The sequence below is a fragment of the Tiliqua scincoides genome, chromosome 8, assembly GCF_035046505.1.
Source record: "Tiliqua scincoides isolate rTilSci1 chromosome 8, rTilSci1.hap2, whole genome shotgun sequence".
NCBI lineage: Eukaryota > Metazoa > Chordata > Lepidosauria > Squamata > Scincidae > Tiliqua > Tiliqua scincoides.
This window is the reverse complement of record NC_089828.1, coordinates 27,220,346-27,243,940: the sequence shown is the minus strand read 5'-3', so window position 1 is coordinate 27,243,940 and position 23,595 is coordinate 27,220,346. Positions and strand designations below refer to the sequence as shown.

Genomic DNA, 23,595 nt, shown 5'->3' with positions numbered 1-23,595 from the left:
GCAATCTTTTTTAAGTCAACCCCAAGGTGTTCAAAAGCCTGACTACTGAAAGCAGAAGAAATCATGCAAGCTTTATCAATGGAGCCCTGCATAATTAGCCCAATTACAGAATTGTAAGCTTTTGGGCTCAGAATACTCAACCCCATTTTTATTATAAAGGACAGATAAAACATGCCTTCTTACTGAGACATTCCTCTTCAAAGGTCACCAAAGATGCCACTAATGCCACTCAGTAGTGCCAAATGTTTAGGCATTGTGGTACAGAGGAAATAAGACAACCACATAGGACAACTTCATAACATGAAGTGCTTACGCTTCTTAAGTGCCTGCATCACTGGTAAATTCTTAGGCATTTACAGGGCACAAACCATTTGGGGGCAGAAGAGGTACAGACAGCTTTGCAGCCTGTCAGATAGAAGGAACAGAAGCTAGACAACTATATGCTTAAATAAATCACAAAAGCTATACATTAATACTATTAAAATTAAATGAAACATCAAAAGTGCATTTGAGGCGAGGAGGGTGGGGCCAGAGGCAACTGAATGGCTGTGTTTTTCTGAGCTCTTGAAAGCTCTTGGGAAAGCATGCTATTTCCTGCCAAAAAACTGTGGGTCTGATGAGATCCAAGGCTCTGTGATCAGGAGAGATTCGATCCTACAGATGGTGTACGGTTTTGGAGAAGAAGGGTCCAGTCAGGGGCTGTTTTTTCTCCAAGGGAACCCAGCCATCAATGTCGGTGTTGGTGAGGAAGGCCCCAAGTAGGGAAGGACTTTGGAAGAACTAAGTGAATGTTGTTCTGCTGTGTGCGTCTGACATTGATTGATTAATTGACTGCCTGATTAAGCCTTTGCCAGAGGGAAGAAGGAGGGGCAGGTTTTCCCCCTCTGGGAAGAGGAAAGGGGGGGTGATTTCTCCATTCACTTGTTTGCTTGTGTGAGAAGAAGCTTTGGAGGAGATTTGCCGAGCTTGTTATGGAAATATGAGAGCATAACTCTAACTTTACAAATCTAAAACTCCTTGGATTACAAATTAATCATTTTGGAATATAAACTCTGCTTTGGAACGCTCAGTTTCATTTTCCTGTGGAGATCTTGGAGTGCCTGTGGAGAGGGCTGGAGATCTGCATTTCTTTGTTTTCCAAATGTGGTTTATTGTTTTGAATTCCTCTCACTATCTCCTGGAACGGAATGTGGTTGATATAGAAACAAACTTAAGCAATAAAATCAAAACAGAATAAGAAGAATAGAACATCGGGGACATCTAGTGGAGTTAAAAAGACATTGCAAGGACAAGAACAGGATTTGACAAGTGAAGTAAGGAGGACGATATCACAGAGATATAATATAAATTCAACAATGAAAGCAGAAAATTTTTTGAGTACAGTGATCAAAGGTGAGACAAGAAATGAAGAAAATGAGGAAGAGGAATTGAGAAGAACTAGAAAGTGTAGAAATGGAGCTGGAAGAAAAGAAATCAGATGATTCAGAGATAACTGAGGAATCAGAAAAGGAAGAAACTAGAGGGGCAAGGAGGCACTCACCGATAGCAACAAGAAGAAGACAAAAAGAGAAGGTGAATAGGAGTATTTACTCTGTCAACATAAATGGCTTAAATTCACCTCAAAAACAAAAGAAAGTCTTCCTTCAATTGTAAAAGTTAAATATGGATAGGTCATAATATTACATTAGAACAATGGGAATCGATTTGGAAATATAATATAAAATTTCTTAGAGCAACAAATTTTAAAGAAAACGTATATAAAATGTTTTATAGATGGTACATGACACCAGTAAAACTGGTAAAAATGAATCAGAACATATCAAAAAATTGTTGGAAGTGTAAATGTGTAGAAGGGACGTTTTATCATATGCGGTGGACATGTAAAAAAAATGCAAGTGTATTGGAAAATGGTAAGGAATCCAATACAAGAGATCGTTGGATTTATGATATTGCTGAAACCAGAGTTAATTTTGCTTAATATTACCTTAGATATTATAGATAATGAAGTGTATTTAGTTATTACGAGGGTCGCCCAGAAAGTAATGCACCACATTTTTTTTCTCAGCCTACAGTAATGGTACGAATGCGAAACTTTAGATATACATTATTTGAATTTTCAGGAGTGCGCACACAAATTTTTGGTTTCTTCAGACAGATAGCGTAGCTGCAGCAGTGTTTCGAAATGGCGTCTGTAAGTGATGTACGTTACAAGCAGCATGTAGTCATTGAATTTCTAACTGCGGAGAAAGAAACTGTTGGGAACATTCACAAACGTTTGTGTACAGTTTATGGAGAATCTGCAGTCGACAGAAGTACGGTTAGTCGCTGGGCACAGAGGGTGAGGCCATTAGAAGGCGGTTCGGCAGAGCTCCAAGATTTGCAGTGTTCGGGGCGGCCATCCACGGCTGTCACACCTGACAAGACGCAGCTTGCTGATGTGCTCATTCGCGAGGACGGACGCATAACGACTAGGCAGTTGGCGCTGAAGCTGTCAATCAGCAAAGGAAGTGTGGATGCAATCATCCATGCTCTTGATTACTCAAAAGTGTGTGCACGATGGGTTCCGTGCTGTCTTACGGTGGACCACAAATCTCTCAGAAAAAACATTTCTTCTGAGTTGCTGAAACGTTTTGAAGATGAGGGGGAAGCGTTCTTGTCCAGGATTGTGACAGGTGATGAAACCTGGGTTCACCATTTTGAGCCCAAAACAAAACGACAGTCGATGGAATGGCATCATCCTCAATCTCCACAGAAGAAAAAATTCAAAGCAACTGCTTCCGCCAGTAAGGTCATGATCACTGTGTTTTGGGACTGTGAGGGTGTCATACTCATTGATGTGATGCCAAGAGGCAGCACCATTAATTCTGAAGCTTATGTGAAGACATTAACCAAACTCAAGAAGCGCTTCCAGCGACTTTGGCACCATAACAACCCAGGTGAATGTTTGATTCAACATGATAATGCTCGGCCTCACACAAGTTTGAGGTCTTCGGAACACATCACTAAACAGGGTTGGACTGTGTTACCCCATCCACCCTACAGCCCTGACCTAGCTCCCTCAGACTTCCACTTGTTTGGGCCATTAAAGGATGCAATTTGCGGAAGACATTTTGAGGATGACGAAGAGATGATTCGCACAGTGCAGAAATGGCTTCGTGACCAGAACAAGGAGTGGTACCGACAGGGCATACATGCCCTTGTGTCTCACTGGAGGAAGGCCATAGAACTGGACGGAGATTACGTGGAAAAATAGGGAGTGTAGAAGAAACATCATTCTTTCTTGTGTGTAAGTTTCATTGTGTTCAATAAATAATTGTTGAAGAAAAAAGATGTGGTGCATTACTTTCTGGGCGACCCTCGTATATTAACTGCTGCAAGGATTTTATATGTTAGATACTGGAAAGATATTAAAATTCCAATGAAAGATGAATTAATAGAGAAAATAATGAATGTGGCGGAAATGGATAGGCTTACAGAGATTTTGGATCAATAGCGCAAACCGACACAGATAGAGCAATGGAGACCATTTTATGCTTGGTTGAAAATGTAGATGTATGAAATAGGGCATTTAGATGAATAAATTGTATACATGATATATTATACAGGATATGATATGATAGATAAATGATATTAAAAGGCTAAACTAGAAGAGGAACAAGATTAGAAGATATGTATTGATTGATATACTGATATGATTGCTTGTACCTCCAACAGTGTGTTTCTGTCTTGTGTGTGTGTGTGTGTGTGTGTGTGTGTGTGTGTGTGTGTGTGTTGTGTATTGTGTATTGAATCTCTGTTATGTGTTTGTGTTTGTTTTTATTTTGGAAAATAATGAAAATTTTTTTTAAAAAGTGCATTTGAGGCAACAGGATTTTCGCTGCTGCAGGTTGCATTTAAAAGCCTCAAATCCAACATGTACTGCTGTTGCATAACATTTATGTGGAAGATATACAATCTCCATTCATTTTAACCATACCTGCTGCATCATGGTGCTTGGGGGGGTTAACTATTTAGGACAGCACAGAAACTAGCAGCATTCAGCTGCATAGCCATGTTCGTTAAGCAAGGCTACCTACAGCTATGACAAGCCTCTGCCACTCTTACAACACATTTCCCATTGCTCTGGTCCTAGCTGCCATATCTCCAATACAAGGATCCGATTTGGTTCGTAACAGGTTCATGTGTGCTTTGTGGCCAGCTTGGCAGCCTTTAGCCCCCACCCTATAAACAAGCATAAGATTGGTCCACCATGAGCTGAAAAAGTGGGGAGAATATATACAGGTAGTGCTCTCTCTCTCTCTCTCTCTCAAAAATACCATATGCAAATTCTTAGCCCAACATTAATAACTTTTTTCCAAGCAAGTTTCTAGTCCTCATGCCTGTAGCAACAAGTTTGAATAAGAAACCACAGGGGGCAATATCTAGTGAAATCTCAGAAACAAGGGCCAGGCTTCTGATCAATGATCCACATACCATTCTGACCCCCCACCCCCAATTGTTAACTTGATTTGCACAAATTTTTGATAGTGGAATTTGGTTTACATTGTTTAAGGATTTGGATTTTTTGCACATGTCACAGAATCCTGGATGTATACATTTGCAGGAAGAATTCTGTGTACTGGTGGGAAGATGTAGTGAATCTAACTAGTGCATTTTGGGGCTATCTATCAGAAAGCTCACACAATAAGCAAGATAGGAAAATACTGAAGAATAGATGGATAGTTCCCCAAGAAAAAGGAAGGGGAAGGTTCTTCAACCTTTGAAACAAGGAATCAGCCACACTCCTATGCGATATTAAAAACTGAAATAAGTGATTAACATCCTCATTCAAGCTTCAGACTATAACCACACAACAGGCAATTGGGTGTTTTTTTCAGTGCAAAGTTCTCCTAGCAAGGTGAATTGCTTTGTCTCATGGCAACAGTGTACAACTTGTTTACAAAGCTGACTTTCAACGCCTAGCTTGCTTCAGAGCAAAGTGGCAAGTAGAACAAACTACAAATAAAGATGTTCTCATTTCAAATCTCATTTCCAACATAAACTCAGAAGGCAGCTGCAGGAAAGCCACTTTCTCTTACCCACCCACCCCTAGGGGGATTATAATACTGACCCTGGTACCTCATAGGGTTGTTGTAAAGACTAGACAACAAGACAATGTATGAGCATTTCTCAGGGTCGGCCCACATACAAGGCTGACTAAGACCATTGCCTCAGGTAAGGGAGGCAACCCACCAGCCGCCTATGTGTCTCTGCCACTCTTCCCCCAGATCCCCAAGCCTGAAAAGGAAGAGAGTAATAGAGCAGAAGAGAGTGGCAAGCTAGAACTTCTACACTTTAACCTACCACTTTCCTAAGAGTATAAGAAAAGCTCTGCTAGTTCATGTCAAAAGGTCCATCTAGGCCAGCATCTTGTTTCCTACAGTGATCCACTAGCTGTCTCAGGGAAGCCCATAAGCAGAAAATGAAAGCCCTCTTCCACCAACTCTCACCTGCAATTAGTATTCAGAGGCACCTTGTATCATGGCTAGTAGCTACTGAAGACGAGCAGCTATTAATAGGATTATCCTCCACAAACTTGTCCAATTCCCTTTCCAAGTCTCCTCCAGACTTCCTCATCTGTTCCTGTTCCCCTCTTTCTTTTGAAATCCAGAAAGCAAAAGGAGGAGTAGTGGCAGCAGATAGCAGCTCAGCACCTGAGACAATGCTGCCTCCCCCCCCACCCCCAAAAAACAACAACAGAGCTAGCAGCTGGGATTTAGGAGGGGTAGCACTGTCTCAGGTGCTGGGAGGTTTTTGGCTGGCCCTGACAGTGCTTGAACATGTTAACAGCACAATCCTAATAAACTTTCCAGCACTGATACAGCTGCAATACAGCCCCCAGGTAAGGGAACAAACATTCCTTTACCTTGAGGAGCTCTCCAGGACTGCCTCCCACACTGAAGGATGCAGCACACACCCCATAAGCATGGAAGTTGGATAGGATTGGGCTCTAAGTATTACTGTTGCTTGAAAGGGTTCTTCCTAATTTCCCCACACCCTGCAAGGTGTCCTTTAATTGACTAAAGCATACTCAGCATCCAGTGAGATGGCAATTTCCAAAGTCAACATAGTGGCCCTGCAATTTAGTCAGGCTCCCTGGAGACAGGAGGAGGTGCAGTGCACCGCAGGCACACGCACATGCAAAAATGCCCTTTGAAACCAAGTAAGACAAAAGTTCAAGTTTCAGGTTCTTATGAGAATTTGCTTTTGTATACACTGTACCTTGTATTCTTCTAAACCAGGGGTGCCTAAAACCTGGCCCGGGGGCCACTTGCAGCCCTCGGGGACTACCAATCCAGCCTGCAGGGAGCCTCCAGTCTTCAATGAGTCACTGGCCCTCTGGAGACTTGCTGGAGCCCATGCTGGCCCAATGCAACTACTCTCAGTGTGAGGGCCCTCTCACGTGAGCTGTGGGACAAGGGCTCCCTCCACTGCTCGCTGTTTCATGTCTGTGATGCAGCAGCGGCAGCAAAGGAAAGGCCAGCCTTGCTTTGTGCAAGGCCTTTTATAGGTATTGAGCTATTGCAAGAGCTTCATTCATTTATATGTTCCATCTCTAATATAATCATTTATGTAAATTTATTCAAATTTTAGGTGTAAATTAATTCTTTTTTCCCCCGGCCCCTGACACAGAGAGATGATGTGGCCCTCCTGCCAAAATGTTTGGACACCCCTGTTCTAAACTATAATGAATTTTTTTTTGCCTGAATTGTCCTACCATTCAAGAAAGTGGTACACACTCTTTTCCAACAAGGTATTAACAAATGAATATGCAAAGCAATATTTCAACTGCTGCAGAGACTCTTTTTACATCAAAAATACAACAGCTCAGAGATTTGTTTCAAGCAAAGTGATTTGAGCCTTGAAGTCATGGATATTACAGATTTCGTATGGTGAACACATTAGCTATAAAACTGCCCTGAAAATGCATTTTCTGGGTAATTTTTTTTTTTTGCTTGCTTAAAGCATATGGTATGCAACACACAAACAAAAAAAGGAAGAAACTGAATTTCTAACCACGTCATAATTTCTCTCCTTTGGTCCCTAGCCACACAGAGGGAGAATTCCTGTAAGCAATGAAGAGTACATATATTTTTAAGCTTCAGAAACCAGAAATAGAACTCAAAAAAGCCACAGTGATGACATGTTGGGGGAAAAAAAAAAACAAGGGTGGCCGCTGCTGCCACACTGAGTGAGCATGGCAGGGAAACAGCCATAAATATGGCACTGAAAATTGGGACAAAAGATTTCTGAAAGACAGAGGGCCAACAGTGGCTCAAGGGAGTGAAGTCCTGAACAAAACAGATCTGTACATCACTGTCTCAAAAATCCAGGCATTTCTGAAAAATAGTCTCTGGTAGTCAATTCACAAAACATACAGCTTTAACACACAGTTCTGTCCCTTGGAATGAGGAGATACGTTCTAAAAATGCCAGTCTGGAAGGACAGCAAATACTCTAGCACCTCAGTCATCAACCAGATTGGCTAATCTAGCACTGATCATGACATTAGCTCGACAATTCTTCTCACCCTGCCATAAGGCCGACTTGCACAATAGTTATTGGGCTGGATGGGAGGAGGAGCAATTGCTAGAGCTGAGAGTGATGCTCCCACTTCCATTTCCATTTTAAGCAACAAAGTTGAATGTTTCAAGTTCTCCAGAAAGCTTCATGCCAACAGCAGAGAAGGCTCTGCAGAGCAGCAAGAGGGGTGTTCTGCAGTCTTGCAGGTCCCTCCTAGATGGAGAGGTCTAGAATGCTGGACTATATCATCAGCTACCAAGAATACAAAGGTTTTACAGAGATACAGAAAAACTACTTCTGTGGGTTGGCACCACTTAACAACAGCACAGCCCCTGAGACCATCTCCTGTTAGTCTCCCATGAACATTTCAACTTAAATATTGTGCCTTTTAATTATCACATTGAAAACTAATTTGGGAGTCTGCCCAGGCCAAAAAGTGAAACATAAATAATATAAAAAATTAATGGATCTCCATAATGAGTAAGCTGAGATATGTCCTCTATGGAGTGCATTGGGCTCAGGGCTAGGCAGGTCTTGCACATAAGTGGTCAACCTAGCTCTGGGCTGTACTATTTCAGGCCACAGGTTAGAGCTGCTGTCTGTATACTTCTCCCTAAAAATTTCCCTGCACAACTAACATTACAAGGTCAACAGCCTAGCCTAGCCTTCTTCCCAACAGGCTAGTTTTAAATGCAATGGTAATTTGTGTGTATGGCGGACCATACAAAATCTGGAGTGGTACAGACCAAAAATAGCTTTATGATCTCTGAAACTTAAATATTTTATCCCTTCAAAAATTAAGGGGGTTCAAGCACACAGTGTAGTGCTTTAATTAAATGGACTGAAGATGGCTTAATGGTTCACATTGTGCCCCAGGACAAACTGTTCCAAACACCTACCATAAATGCAACAAAGAAGAAGAAGAAGAAGAAAAAAAGAACAGCTTCCTACCTGATGATCACACACTGGTTCTCTCTGTCAATGATCATATTTCGGTACATGTTGTCTGCTAGAGCATAGATATGTGGTGGATTTTCATATTGAGCCTACAGGAAAGGAAAAACAGATCTTACTGTCATTTAAAAGATTACAGACAAGAGAAACAACATTCAAACAACTTCTCAAATTTTCTACCCTGGTCATTCGGTAATATCAGCATCTGTCACCAAGGGCTGGAAAGTAGCCAGACAAAAAAAGATCCAGGAATCTACAGACCAGTCAGTCTAATGTCTAATCCTAGGTAAACTGGTGTAATTGCTACTGAAACTAGAATTGTAAAAACTGGAAGAACAAGACTTGGAGAATCAACATGGTTTCTGCAAACAGATGTCTTCTCTTCCCAAACTTGTAAAATTATTTGAGAGTCAAGGGGGAAATTCAATGGGCAACTTGATCTTTCCAAAGGATTCTGACCAAGTTCATCATTAAAGTTTAAGAAAGCCTAAGAGTTAGGAGATCCTACAAATGGGTAACTGGTAGTAGGAAAAAGTCTGTAGGGATAAATGGACAGTTTTTATAGTGAAGTTAGAACAGCAGTGGAGCTCAAGATTAATTAATTAATTCCAAGATTAACTATTGAGACCAGAGCTAGTCAAAATGTTTGCAAACCACTAGGAGTCATTTATCCAGAGGGAATACCAAAGTAATCAAGTCTGCATGAGGCATGAGCACTATTCAGGATGGTAAAAACCCAAGCAAACTGAACTGCTTCATAATGAGATCTCCAAACTGGACAATGGAGAGAATAATGGTAACTAGATTAAAAGTAAGAAACTGACCAGGTTAAAGACAGAGCAGTATTGGATAATATCAACTCAGTATGCAGCACCTATGAAAAGGCAAAAACTCGGTCTTGGGAATTATTCGGAAAGGAACCAATAATAAAAATGACACTATCGCAGTGCCTGTACACGTCCAGGGTGTAGTTTCATTTGTAATACTGTGTGTAGTTCTGGTTACCTCCAAAAAGGTATCACAGAACTGGAAAACATACAGAAAAAGGGAAACTAAAACGATCAGGAGATTGGAGTACCTTCCTATGAGGAAATATGAAACAACGTTTTAGAATTTGGGGTTCTGAAAAAAGATTACCAAGGACAGACATGATAGGGATGTACAAAGCTGTAATGTTTTTTCAACCACCAAGTTCTTAGGGTTAAAAGTTATGCACAGTGCCTTTTAAGTGCCCAGTCCTATCCAACTCTCCAGCACCAATGCAGCTGCAATGCAGCCCCAACGTAAGGGAACAACCATTCCCTTACCTTGAAGAGGCCTCCATGACTACCCCTCCACCACAGGATGCAGTGTGTGCCCCATTGGTGCTGGAACATTGCATAGGATTGGGCCCCAAGTTTTTGTTTTAAAAAAAAGCTAAATAGTCAATCTCATTTTTTATTTCATGGACACATTTCACATTTGTTAAATATTGTGAGATAATCTTTGATGCAATTCAGCAGGAAGTTCTCTAGTGCAAGCATCTCTTAAATGAATGGAAATGGGACATCCAGAGGAACTGTGCCCTCTGTCTTTTCTTAGGCTTGAAGCCCTCTTGATATGCTAAAGGTACTAAAGTTAGGCTTCTATGTCCCTTCCAGTGGAGGCTCTCTCTGCACAAAGGTAGAGCAAACAAACGCTTGTAATACAAGTTTTACAATATGCAATACTCTAAGCTGCTTGAGCTTGTTTGAACAAGCGGGACGTATATGAACAAAAATAAATAAGGTAACAGAGCTAGGAGAAAACCATTCCTTACTGCTCCTTGGTACATTTCAATTTCTTTCTCTCCAAAGTATGGCATCTGCTTGAAAGGGTTCACAGAGATCAACACTGATCCAATATATGTCTGTGTTAAAAGCTGTCAAGGTTCACAACACCTCAAAACACTATAATGTGTTCCTTCTTCCCCCATTTAGCCGTTCATTTGTTCCTCCAGCTCTTTTATGATGTTAGAATAGTTCACCTCAGGTCAATTAAAGCAATACTGAACCAATGAAAAAATGCAGAGATTACACTGTTCCCATTACTGTAAGGCCAGAAAATAAGAGTTATCGAAAGAGTTCTCTAGACCTTCCAATAATAGTGTCGCAATTTAATTTTTTCATATGTATGGAAGCAGAACTGGCCCAAGACCTGGCAGTGCCCCAAATGACACTGCCCCCCTTACCTACTCCATCTCCTCCTAGACCCTGGATTCAAAAGGGGCAGAAGAGACCAGCAGGCGGACAGAGGCAGGCACCACTGGTGGGATACAGCTGCATGGGAATTTGGCAACTATCTTATGTTCATAGATTTTCCTCCACCAGAGATGCTGTTAGGGTCAGAATCACCTTCTTGTGGCATACTCTGGTATATTACAGAGATGACAAATTCTATTAATTGTTCTCTTGCAGCCCACAATGCTTAACCAAAACTGTCCGTTGGCATTAGAAGATATAGCAGTGTTCCATTTTGTGAAGTGGCATCCTTGCTCCAACAGACTGAGCAATTCTTACATATCCATCTGCTTTGAAAAAGTCCCCCACCCCAGGTCTTTCCAAATGACACTTTAACAGATCTCTTAAATCTCACTAATGTCTAAAGGTCAAACCAGATGAGCAATGGGAGTTCTGCAACTGCAGCCCCAACTTTTTTCTTGCCCAAAAAGCAGCTGTGTGGAAAGGGGGCTGGCAATACAAGTGGACTTTAACCCTTTGTCCTTCATCACTTCCCGAAAACAAAATCCTCCCCCCCCACCACCCAAAAAGGCTACTACTATTAGTCACTGTGTCTATATGTTTTTTCTCTTCAATTCTAAAAACCACTTTGTGTGCGGGGCAGAGGGGGAGATGGTTTGCATAAATAATCTGTACAGGGGCTTAGGGTTAAACCTCCCTTTCTCCATGACTTCAGTCCAACTCACACACATCCCTATACTGCTTTTTGGTCAAGAAAAGAACCACAATCATACAATACCCACATTTCATCTGTTTGGCCTTGTCAGCCAACGCTTTACTATAAATGCATTTCAGCACACAATATCTTAAAGCACTATCAGGATATGAATCTTGTGTTTGGCTCACTGGCACTGTATGAGTGACAACAACATCTACTGCTTTACTAAGCAATACATACACAATTAGCACTCAGCGATGCATACAAAAGCCCATTGTTGTGGAATAATAACTGCAACATGATGTCACTCAAGTCACGCTAGTACGAGGGGGGGAGGAAAAAAAAGGAAAAACCAATTTAAACTTCATAATGTGCAAAATGCCACATTTGGAGGGGATTCAGAGAACTATGGCACTACCCAGGGCACCTCTACAGTAAAAATCAAGAATTGATTGTGCAAAAGCATAAACACACTGAAGCAACTGGTGGATAAACAGTGTGAATATTTTATGGGAAGATTCGATCAACTTGCCCCATAAGGCCACATTGTAGGAGCTCGTACCCAAGAATGAGTGAGGGGACAGCTGAATTATTCAAGAACCAAAGCTGGGATAAAGATAAAGGCTGGAGGCCTGGAAATGGAAATGGACAAGAAGAAAGCACAGCCTGCTTCTAGCTCTGAAGAAAAAACTGTTGGCTTTTGAGAGACTTTGTAAGCCTGTGCAAGACCATGGGCCAAAGCTGGGGAGGCTTTGGGGACAAAACCAAACCAGTAAGAGACTAGAGAAGGTTCATATGAGAAGGTTCAAAGAGGCCAAGCCATCCATGAGGTGGACTGAGGTGGTCACCTCAGATGGTGGATTCACTGTCTACCCACCCCCACCACTCCACCTTTTCTCATTCCTGGACTCATAGAAGAAGAACAGAGCAGAGCAGACTAGGAAATTTGGAAGAAAGGAGAGTGGAGAGCTAGAGGCCCTCCTCTCCACTTCCTCATTCTGTTCTCTTCCTCTCTTCCTTTTTAAATGCCAAGCAGCACGAAGGAGGAGGAAGAGCTGGGTGAGCTGTAGGAGCTGGAGGAGGCAGTGTGTGGTATGCTGCCTGAGGCACTGGGAAGTTTTGGACCAGGCCTGTGGCACTCTAACAAATCAGAAGTCCTGAGCAAATTAAGATTTGATGGACTGCGAGGTTCTGAATGCTGCTAGAACTTTGCCAAGAGACTGAAAAGCATCGTAGTAGGATTGAGTCCATGGCAAAAACTCCAAAAAGGTAGTGCCAGAACTGGAGCTTGCAGTGGGGCCTCAACTTGTACTACATACAGTCTTGTTGGCCAAAACATGGTTAATGTTCCCCCTTCAAAATGCACAGCTTGGAGCTCACTAGATGATGTGGTGCCATCACAAGAGGTGCCATCACTGCTGAATGTCTGGAGGTTCTGCCCCACTGCGGTGCAGCCATGAATGGTCTCTGTGCAGCAACACTCTTACAGGGAACACTCAAGGTCAGTCAGCTTTGTGTCCAGAAAAAAAAAAAGGATTCCAGTCCTTTCAGGACAACAAGGCTGAACTGCAGATGTTTGTAATGCACAAATGTGTGGCTTCAAACCCCAACGGCTGCTTCTGTTAGGACACAGCAGTTTCAAGGGATGGAAGGAGAAACAGCAGAGGGCGGGACGCTTAACCTTTTTTTACCACCATAGCTCAGTGGCAGAGCAGGGAAGGGTTGTAAAGTAAACCCACTTTGTATGCAGAAAGTCCCAGACTCAATTTTTGTCAGTATCTCTGGGAACTGCAGAGAAAAATTCCCTTTTAAAATCCTGGAGAGCCATTGTTAGTTTCCACAATACACAGTGGGTTAGATATAAGAGTTTCCTACATTCCCAGGCTCCCACTGCAATGCCTTTCCCCATCCTTCCAAGCAAGCATTTTACTTCCATAGGAGTTCAAGCCTGTTTGGGATTTTTCTTCTTTGCTTGGGAGGGTACACAGACATCCAGAATGGAGTGAAAGCTGCAAACTGAGCCCTGCTTTTCCTCTCTTCCTTGAGTTGCTTTTCCTTAACAGCAACCACACTTTTGCCACCATAGCTCAGTGGCAGAGCAGGGAGTAACAACTACATGTTACTACAACATGTACATGTACATTTAGTTGTTACAGATAAACAGGAAAAATGGGGAAACTCAGCCTTTTGAAGAGGAAGATTTTTTTTTTTTAAATGCAATCTCACTTCTGCGTTTTCCTCTACCCAAAGACTACATTTTGCTGAGTCATGCAGAACTGGGTTTTGTTACTACAGATTATGCCAGAGCGTGAAAAACTTGGAGCAAAAAAAAGAGCCATTGTGTTTCACTTCCATGGGATCCTTTCATAAAGGGATGATTTTTCTAGCAGGAAGGCAGGTTTGAGCTGTTTTCTGGGCGTTCACACTCTTCGCTGCTTTTCACTTTCATCTTTAGAAGAGGCCCTTTCACAGCAGAACTGCAGAGCTATCTTTTCTAACACATACTTAACATTTACAGGCCAAACCAGAATTAGCATACCATAGCACAGCAGTAGAATTATCACCTTTCTCTCTCCCCCCTTTGCAGGGTGTGGCAGATGGAAAGCCCATTGAGGCACCTTTCCCTGGCACAGAATTGTAGTGATGGGAAGACAAGTTGCACCTGTTTATTTACAGTAATTGTTTTGCCCAGAAGAACTGATAAGAAACAGACTTTGTACTGTTGTAGAGGGTTGTCACTATTTCCCCCTTCAAGGCTCCTGTGTTTCTTCCTGTCAAGCAGCTGCTTAAAGTTCACAGGTGCAGCTTTCTCTCCACCATCTCTGCAATTCCATGCCAGGAAAAGCTGAACGAGTTGATCTTCTGCTTATGAGGCAGCTGTTTATTGATACAGAAGCCAAGCTAAGATCAGGGAGAATAGGAAAAATTAACAACAAAATTAACTTTTAAACTACTATTTTCCTAGTAAAAACTCACAAATGCTCATCGAGCACTTCAGTAGGCACATTGCAAATGGAGCTGGTTTAAGAGAACTTAGAGTTGAGGATGAAGCGTATGGTGGGTTCTCAACCTGGGAACGTTCAGGCAAGGACTTAGCCTGTGTGCCATTGCTCAGTTCTGACCAAAGGAGAAGTAACAGGGGAAAGTACTCAGATAAGCGAAGAATTTCTTCTTAGATGCATGGCTGACAACCCATTGATAGATCTCTGTTTCAGAAATTTGTCTAGCCCAGAGAACCTCAGATGTTGTGAGACCCCAGCCTGAAAAGCTCTGTGCCTCTGTCCCATTAAAGGGCAAGGTAAGGCAGCAACCCAATCCCCAGGACTGCGCTGCTGCAAGGGACAGGAGAGGTTTCTTTTTTACTTACTTGCACCCAGCACCTAAGTTCTTGGGGGGTCCGGGGAGCTCCCTGTGACTCCAAACATCTAAAATTAGCAAAAAACGGGCACTTCTGGTTTTGTGGGAAAAACTGGAAGTGCCCTTTTTGTTATTTTTTTGATGTTTGGAGGCGTGGGGAGCCCTGTGGAGGACTCCCTGCCCCCCCAGCTTCCCCAGCCCCCCCCCGGACTCTGGCACTGGCTGCAGGTAAGTTAAAAAACCCTCCCATCCCCTGCAGAAGTGCAATCTAGGGGATTCCATCACTGTCTTAGAACCTCCCCTTGCCTTAGGTCTCAAACTTCTGAGGAGTTTAAGAACTAAGAGTCTAGCCTTATTTTAAAGCCAGCCAAATTGTGGTTTTCCTGCGGCAGTGAATTCCAGAAGTAAACCTCCTATTGGGTGAAAAAGCATATCCTTTTGTCTTTTCCGAATTTGAATCTACCGATGATCAATTTCATTGATCACTTCCAGGACTATGAGAGAGGGAGAAAAATTCCTTGAAATATCTGAAGTTATTTGAATAACAAATGCATTACAGTAGTATGCAATATGCATGCATGACTTCTGCCCACAGTAAATGGAAGTGAGAAAATGAGGTTAGCTTTGCTGTCCCCCAGAGCTCCTTCTAGCAAACCTGTGGCTCTAGAATGGTTCCCAGAAGTGGGAGCTGGAATGATGGCTTTTTCATACTCTCCTACTTTAAAAGTTGGGAAATATATACAGTAACTCTCCCCACTCACGTAAATATGCAAGAAAAAAAATGTCTTGGAAGCTCGCCACAGGAATTCCATGTGCCCACAGCTCCAGTAAAATACCTTCCCCAAAAGGATACAAATATGTAATCATCCATGTATCGCTTCTTGAGGTTCTCCACAATGGAATCTTCTGAGATCTTGGAAAGCAGCACCATATCATCCACACCGCTGTGCTTGACATTGTGGCTCTGCCAGTGATACCGATAATGCCCCTTGCTCCCCTGTGGAAAGAAAGAAGAGGTGCCCAATTAAAAAAGAACCACCTGCCGGATAAGACAAGTTAGATCTCTCTAACCCAGTGTTCTGTTTCCAATGCTGGCTAGCCAACAGTCTGCATTAAAAAAACTTGAACAATTAAAAAAGGTGGAAACTTTGTTGCAACTAGGAGAATGACCAGGCACTCAGAGTCTCATCCAAAGTAATTAAATGTGCAGGGCATTTAATTAGCAATATTTCATTTACTCTGCTGACAGCAGAAAGTCTGATCTTGATTTGACAGGGGAGGGAATTAAGGCAGGGAAAAGAGCGAAATTCTGCTTGATGAGGTCTAGAAACTTGAGGGTTCCATTTGTTTGAAAATTTCTCTCACCAGACAGAACAGGTGCATACAATCCATTTTGTCACACACACCCCCATAAATCAACACCACAGCCAAGAATAGAAAGTCAGAGATGGTTTCCAATGAAATCTTACCAAGCGACAAATAAAAAAATAAAGAAACCTACACCAAAAGGAAGTGTTCTGGACAGAGGCAAGCTGGGGAAATATGCATTTGCATGGGCGAGACTAAACAGGAGAGAAGACAAAATGGAACAGGAAGAGCTCACAGCAGCATGCCCCAGAAAAGTCTGATGTGATCTATTGTGCAAAGACATATAAATAGATCAGAAAGCATTTCCAAACACTCTGGGGTACAAAAAGAGAAGCATGTAGCAGAAGGAGCTTATGGGATATTACTCAATAGCCCCACTAACTGGGTAACAGGCACTTTTTCAAGTAGGTGCTCTTCCTTTGTTTAGTAAGGGGAGAGTAACTGGCCCTCCTCACTCCAGCAGTGTCTTTTCTAGAGGCTGTTTGCTGGTATTCTTTCACATCTTTTTAGATTGTGAGGCCTTTTGGGACAGGGAGCCATTGGTTATTTGATTTTTCTCTGTAAACCGCTTTGTGAACTTTTAGCTGAAAGGCGGTATATAAATACCGTTAGTAATATTAATACCTAATTAGTTGCTGTAAAAAGATTGCACAAATGGTCTACAAACAAAGGCAAGACAAGGTAGGAACAATGATACACTGGATCATCTGTAAAAAATACAAGCTGCCTGCAGCCAAAAACTGGTGGCACCACAAAATTGAAAAACTCCTTGAAAATGAAGATGCCAAAATATTATGGGATTTCCAACTACAGTCAGACAAACATCTATCGCACTATACACCAGACATGACTATAGCTGAGAAGAAAAACAACTTAAAATCATTGACACAGCAATACCAGGGGAGAGCAGAGTAGAAGAAATGAACTGGAAAAAACAACAAAATACAAAGATTTACAAATAGGAATTGAAAGGTTGTGGCAGAAGAAGACCAAAGGGAACCCAGTGGTGATTGATACCTTTGGTGCTATTCCAGAATATTTGAACAAGAACCTGAACAATATAGGGGCCACAGAAATTACCCATCAATCAACCGCAAAAATCAGCTTTCCTGGGAACAGCTTACATCTTGCGACATTATTTATAACAGCGAAACAGGATAGAAGTCAGGTATCCCAGGTCCTTTGGGAAGGAATCAATGCCCGGATAAAACAAACCAGTCAATAACACGAACCTGACTGTGCAAAAATCTCATAATAGTGGCATTTACCTTGTAGTTAAAAAAAAATCAGAACAGCTGGTTTTAACTGGAACCATTGGTCACTTTGGACGGCTTTTTGAAAAATGAGAAAGTTGGGATTAAAACTATTTCTGTAAATAAATAAAGCAAATCAGAGCAGCTCTAATCCTCTGTATGGAGAAGGATGTGCTGCACAGTTACATCCATTAAGAGCTGGTATACCCAGGGACAGAAGGATGGGAGAAGCTGATACACTCGATGCATCTTCATTAACAACCACTTGTAAGAGCTGCACAGAGAGAAAGGATCTCCAACCTTAGAGGACTTCAGGTGGGCAGACATATATTGAAAATGCTTGGACAACAACAAATAATAATAAAATATTTGTTTAGCTCTTTCTGAGTGTGCAAAAGACTTCACATTCTTGCTTTGTAATCCTTACAACAACTACTCTGCAAGTAAATATTATCCCCATATTGCAGATGATGCTGAAAGGAAGTGGCTTGCCTCAGGCCACCTAGTGAGTTCCTGGCAGAGGCGAGATCTGAACTGAGAAAGTCCCAATTTGCGGTTGTCTCTTAGCTACCATACTACACCAGCTCTGGATGCCAACAAAGTCCTCTAGAGAATGGCCAAAGCATTTCATGCACATTATCTTTTTATATCCTCCCAAACAACCTTGTAAAATATGTGTATTATCAACCCCATATTGCAGCAATTAAGGGGAGAAGAGGGAAAAGAAAACAAGGTTTGGGAGAAAGCTTAGCAAATCCATAACAAAGTGAGATTCGAACTGCAGCCTTCCTGATTTGTCGCTCATTCTCTACACACCACCTTTCACAGCTGTGGAGAGATGCAGCAGAAATCAGCTATAATAAGTTGTCCATCTCAAGGATTTATTTGTTTCTTCACAGCTTAATATTTTCCCCTTTCGCATGCTATGACTCAAGACCAGAAGGATGCAATTACTGCCACTTTTGAGATGCAAATAGTTCAGCCAGGTCCTTGCCTCACAGGAAGCCATCTGTGACCCACAAATATTATTCTGGTTAGAGGGTAAAGTGGGTCAGATCACGAGTCCGTAGAGCAACCCACTGCAAAATAAAAAGCTGACAACTGCAGCTGACAACTAGTTTGGCGGCACCTAAAACAGTGATGTCTCACTATTCTTTTTCACATAGCTCTTTTCCATCCTCTGGTTCTCAAAACCCCTGGGGTTAACCCCTGGGGGCTGGGGGATAAGAATAGGCCCTCAGTTTGGCTGTACTTGTCCTAAGAGGCGACCCGGTAGATGGGACTCGTTAGCCTGGGAAGGCAGCTCATCTGAGAGAAGGAAAACTCTGATCCCAAACCTCCACTGCCTTGTGGCTACATCCAGTTATGGAAAAGGCTTCAGGAGTCAACCTCGAGGCAAAATCCAGAGCCGGAGTCCCTGAGGCGGCTCATGGCTGAACACAGTCACGTTCTGGCAACTCCTGCGACACTGCTGGAACCAACCGTATTGGCTTCTGCCTTTCCACTGGACCATTTCAGCGACGTGCAGAGGGGGGATTTGCTGCATGGGAAACAGTCTATCCTCCATATCTACTTTACCCAGGCTTTGCGCACTGGAGAGGACACACTGTTCCAGAACCACCATTCAGAGCGCGATACCATAGTCTTCTGAGACTGAAGGATGCCAACAAGGTTCTCAAAAGTTTCCACACCCAGAAGCCAATTTACATCTGAAGTTGCTGCTGGTTTTTGAAGGGGCTGCAAAATGCTTTCAACATGGCAGGTAGGTAATATGATGTCTACATATTCTTTCAACATCCACAGCTGTCTGGGCAAAGCTGTGTAGGAACTGCAATGGCAAGCAATGCTATAATACAGGTGTGCACCGCTTAACAACCATTCACTTAACAACAGACTGCATATAAGACAGTGGTCAAAGCACAATAAAGATGCCATTAATGAGGCAATCGTGTCTCCCATAGCCTGCAGCAGAGTATCTGTTTACACAACAGAGAAGCTCTTAATGCAAAGAATAGGCAATCTATCTCCCGTAGGCTGTGCAGCCAGGTAGTGTCTTGCAGGGATTGTCTATTTACACAATTAAGGCAATAGATTGGACTGAATGTTCACTTAATGACCTAATCGCATAACAGGGATTGGAGAACGTATCCCCGTCAATAAGTGGCGCACACCTGTACGTTCCTGCAGAGCAAACTTAACATGTGCAAGGACATAGCCTCAGTCTCTAATTACAGGATCCAGGGTTAGCCCCAAAGCATTCAAATACCACCTCCCCAGATGCACTATTTCAATGAGGTACACTCCATCTGATTGAAAACAACAACCGGTTTTCAGATCTGGGATAAGTGGGGCAGGGCAGCTGGCTGCTAGGCCAGGTAGGCCAAAACCAGATTTGTAATCAAAATCAGACAAGGGTCAAGATACCAGGTGAAAACCAGGGAAAGGGTTTCCTATGCGTAGCCTCCTCACACCAGAGAAAAGCTGGTTGAACTGAGGAACAAGCCCTGAGGCAGCCATTTTCAACCACTGTGCCATGACACATTGGTGTGTCACAAGTGGTTCACAAGTGTGCTGCAGGAATTTGGGGGAAGGTCAATTAGTAGGGCCAGTGTGGGATGTGAGCCCCCCACGGGCAGCATGGTGTGCCTTTTCAATGGTCAAGGCACACCATCAGGGTTTTGACAATTTTAGTGCATTGCCTGTGTGCTGTGAGACACAAATTGCTGCCCTGAGGCTTATAAAGCCTGGTGGACAATGATTGATCTTTTGGAGTCAGGCAGTCACATACTGCAACTGAGATGGTGCCCTCGAGGCACAGAGCTCAGTCTGCCAGCTTCGGAACAGAAACAGAGCACTGGTGGGGCAGAAGCCTGACTACTAGGAGTTGGTTCAAGACGCCCACGTCTCCAGTGCCTTCGTAACTATCCTGCACAGGCCTCAGTGAAAATGAATGGGAGCAATTCAAGAGCACCTCACTGCTCATTTTGTGAGGTGTATGCCACAAAACTTCCCAGCAGACTGTGCGTTGTATTTCAGATCCATGTCCCACCCTCCTCACCATTCCCTAATGAGAAGAACATCTGACAGGTTCTCAAGAAGCACAGCTAAAAAAAAAGTCCTGAACTCTGGTTTTTCATGCCTGGACGGCTTCTACCAATATTCTAGTGTGAAAACCCTCACACAGAATCATTCCTTTCTGAATCACTACATCAGCCTCCTGTTACACAACCAAGAGAGGTGGTACTTACAGGTTTAAAATGGAATTCTGCATTCACCCATAAAGCTATATGACATCTAAGACACATTCTCCAAGATGCCCAGCAAGAGAAAAAAATAGAATAAAAAGAGGTTTATTGCTAGATGATAACAAAACATTTTGTTCATCAAGGACACACTTGGTTGTTCACACAAGCAGCTTATTTCCTCATATTTTACATTAACAAAAGGGAGTTTAGATCCTCCTGAGGGAAACCATGGGAGTTTTTAAGTGAGGAAAACAAATGCTTTTTTCCTAAGCACAAGTCCAGAACAAAAACAAGAGTGAACTGAAGACGTTGTAGTATTCAACAGCAGATCCTACTGCTTTGAAGTTTAGGGACAGAATCCATTTTGTTTCAGAGAAGCGTCCATGCCCTTTGATTACCTGCACTGAAATCCTAAGGAGAAAGATGGGCCCAACATGGCTGTCATACCAAGCACCTGTATGGAACCAAATCTCTGCAGCTACAGCTATCACTGCAGCTGCGGAGACCTACAAACCCTTTCCAGTAACACACCTCCAATTCGAGGAGTTCAGGCACAGAGGGTCAGCAAAAACGCTTCAGAGAATCAAGCCTGGCACAACCAAGTACACCTTGCCTGCAGAAAGCTAGTTTGGCTATCTTTATGAAGGCTGACTGAAACCTGAACAGTTCATTCATGCAGTTCCAGACACACCTACACTTTGGAAGGACCTTGTGTATTCAAGAAATTCTTACTCCACCTTTCTACCAGAATGGCATACACACCCACACCCAGCAGCTAATAATGATAAATACAGTGTGAAAATACAGCACGCTGTAAATGCAAATAAAAAACACACACCAAAGCCATTAAAACAAGGGAGGAAGCAAACAGTAGCAGCAAGTCTGTCAGTCACATTTTCCCAAATTCTTTGGGAAAAATTTAAATTTTCAGTGCCTGCTGGAAGCAGTGACGGAGTCAAGTGGATCCCATTCCCCACCCAATGGAGGACATTCTCTAGCCATGGTGACACAACCAAAACAGCCCTCTTCCATGGGCCCCACCCACTGATTGCTGAGACTGAACTTATGGAAACTCATTCTGTGCATTGGTCATCATAGAGCCAGTTGGTTGTTGCCCATCCTTTTCACAGGCAAGGAAAAACCCATTCATGGGACTGTAGGGAGCACAAAAGTACAAGTTCCCAGGAAAGCCAACCCGTCTGGATTAAGTAAATCCCTTGTGAGTTTTTATGTTCCAAAGAATTCCCTTAAGAGGCCAAAATAAGCAGATACCCATCAAATTGCGTCAGCTGCAAAAATAATCAGCACTTAAGATCACTCTTAGAAGCGATATTCACATTTTTATTGTGTAAAAAATGTTAACTTGATGGAGATATTCATGGAATGTTTCCTACTTCCATACTTTTGAATATGGGCAACCATTTCCTGTAAGCTGTTTAAAGTTCCGCTCCATGTTTGGCATCACCCATTATCGGACAAACCCTTATTAGAAGACTGGGCAGCTCAACCCTGCGAATAGTTACTTAGAAGTAAATCCCTGTTCAGTGCACTTGCCACAAGTGCTCATAGACTGTGGTTCCACCACAACACAATGACAGGAGCCAATCGTATCCAACTTTCCAGTGCAAGTGCAGCTGTGCCATCAGAGTGTGCATTGCGTTCTGGGGGGGGGGGCAGTCATGGAGGCCTCCTTAAGGTAAGGAAACATTTATTCCCTTATCCAGGACTGCATCGGCACTGGAAAGTTGGACAGCATTGGGCAAATACATGCAAAAGGCTGGTAAATAGCATTAAAAAGAAATGTAGGCACTTCTCACCTATGGAGGAGGAACCAACACGTGTGTGAGCCCTGTCAGTGTTTTTTTCCCCATTAAGGGAATCTTTTGGAACGCAAAACCTGAGAGTTGTGGCAGAAGGAGAAGAGACACAAATAAGCATGTGGAGAACCACAGCCTCCGCCATGAGCTCATCATCGGTCAGCTGCAACCCCCACCCATCTGCAAAATGGGGAAAGCATTACTGGCCAACCTTATAAAACAGTTGTAAGCATCACTGGAAGAATGTTGAAAGCATGACACATACCCTTAGTGCTATTATTAATAGAAATAAGAAAATCCCAAAATATAAAAGCTGAGATTTGCAGAAATTGAAACCTGTGTCCAATGACACATCATTATGTGATCACAGTCAGGCTTGCATGCCTTACTACTTGTGATGCTACAGCTGCTTTCCTGTCAAAATCTTGCAGAGGACTGTGTTCCTTGAGGATGCCACCCAAGTTGCAACAAGTCTAACAGTGCAGTTCAATGCATATGCTCAGAGGTAAGCCCCACTGAGTTTAATGAAATTAACTCCCAGGTTAAGTATCTGCAGAATTTCAGTCAAAGCTGCCTTGCTATGCATTGCGCAGGACTGACAAGGTCTCTCAACAAAGACATTGTAAAGACCACCTACTTTCCACCCAGCAGGACTTTCCTGTCACACTGGCTGAGTGGGTGGAAACTTAGGGCTTCCATTGTCTAGTCATGGTTAGATTTATTTTCCTCTCTGTGTTTTGCTTTCTACTTCTCAGCAGCCTGTACGACAGGGAGGGGACGGGAGAAACCGGCACAATTGTTTTCATCACATTCTTCAAGAAAGGCAATAGCAGTATCCAAGAAGGCTGCCACTGGTAGAGGGCAGCAGAGTGGAAGGCATATAGATCACACCCATCATGGTAAAATCTACTGCCAAGTCTCTTGTGCAAGCTCCAGTGGAATTGACAGGAACAACACAGGAGGCACTGTAGCTCAGTGACAGAGAACAGGTAGTGATGCAAAAGGTCCCAAGTTCCATCTTTGGTATCTCCCAATAGGGCTGGGAAATACCAGTTTGAAACTCTGGAGAACTACTGCAGGTCAGCGTAGCCAATATTGAGCTAGGTGGACCAGTGGTCTGACC

The 23,595-nt window shown here is 42.8% G+C and overlaps 1 protein-coding gene across 1 annotated transcript in view; it reads right to left on the bottom strand.

The window, feature by feature from the left end:
• Nucleotides 1-23,595, bottom strand: part of MYO1E (myosin IE) — a 121,576-nt gene that overhangs the window by 59,942 nt on the left and 38,039 nt on the right. The window contains exons 2-4 of the mRNA XM_066635015.1: nucleotides 15,643-15,786; nucleotides 10,315-10,404; nucleotides 8,514-8,608 (exon numbers count right to left, since the gene is read on the bottom strand). Of these exons, the coding sequence (XP_066491112.1) occupies nucleotides 8,514-8,608; nucleotides 10,315-10,404; nucleotides 15,643-15,786 (329 nt within the window). The remainder of the gene's footprint in view (nucleotides 1-8,513; nucleotides 8,609-10,314; nucleotides 10,405-15,642; nucleotides 15,787-23,595) is intronic.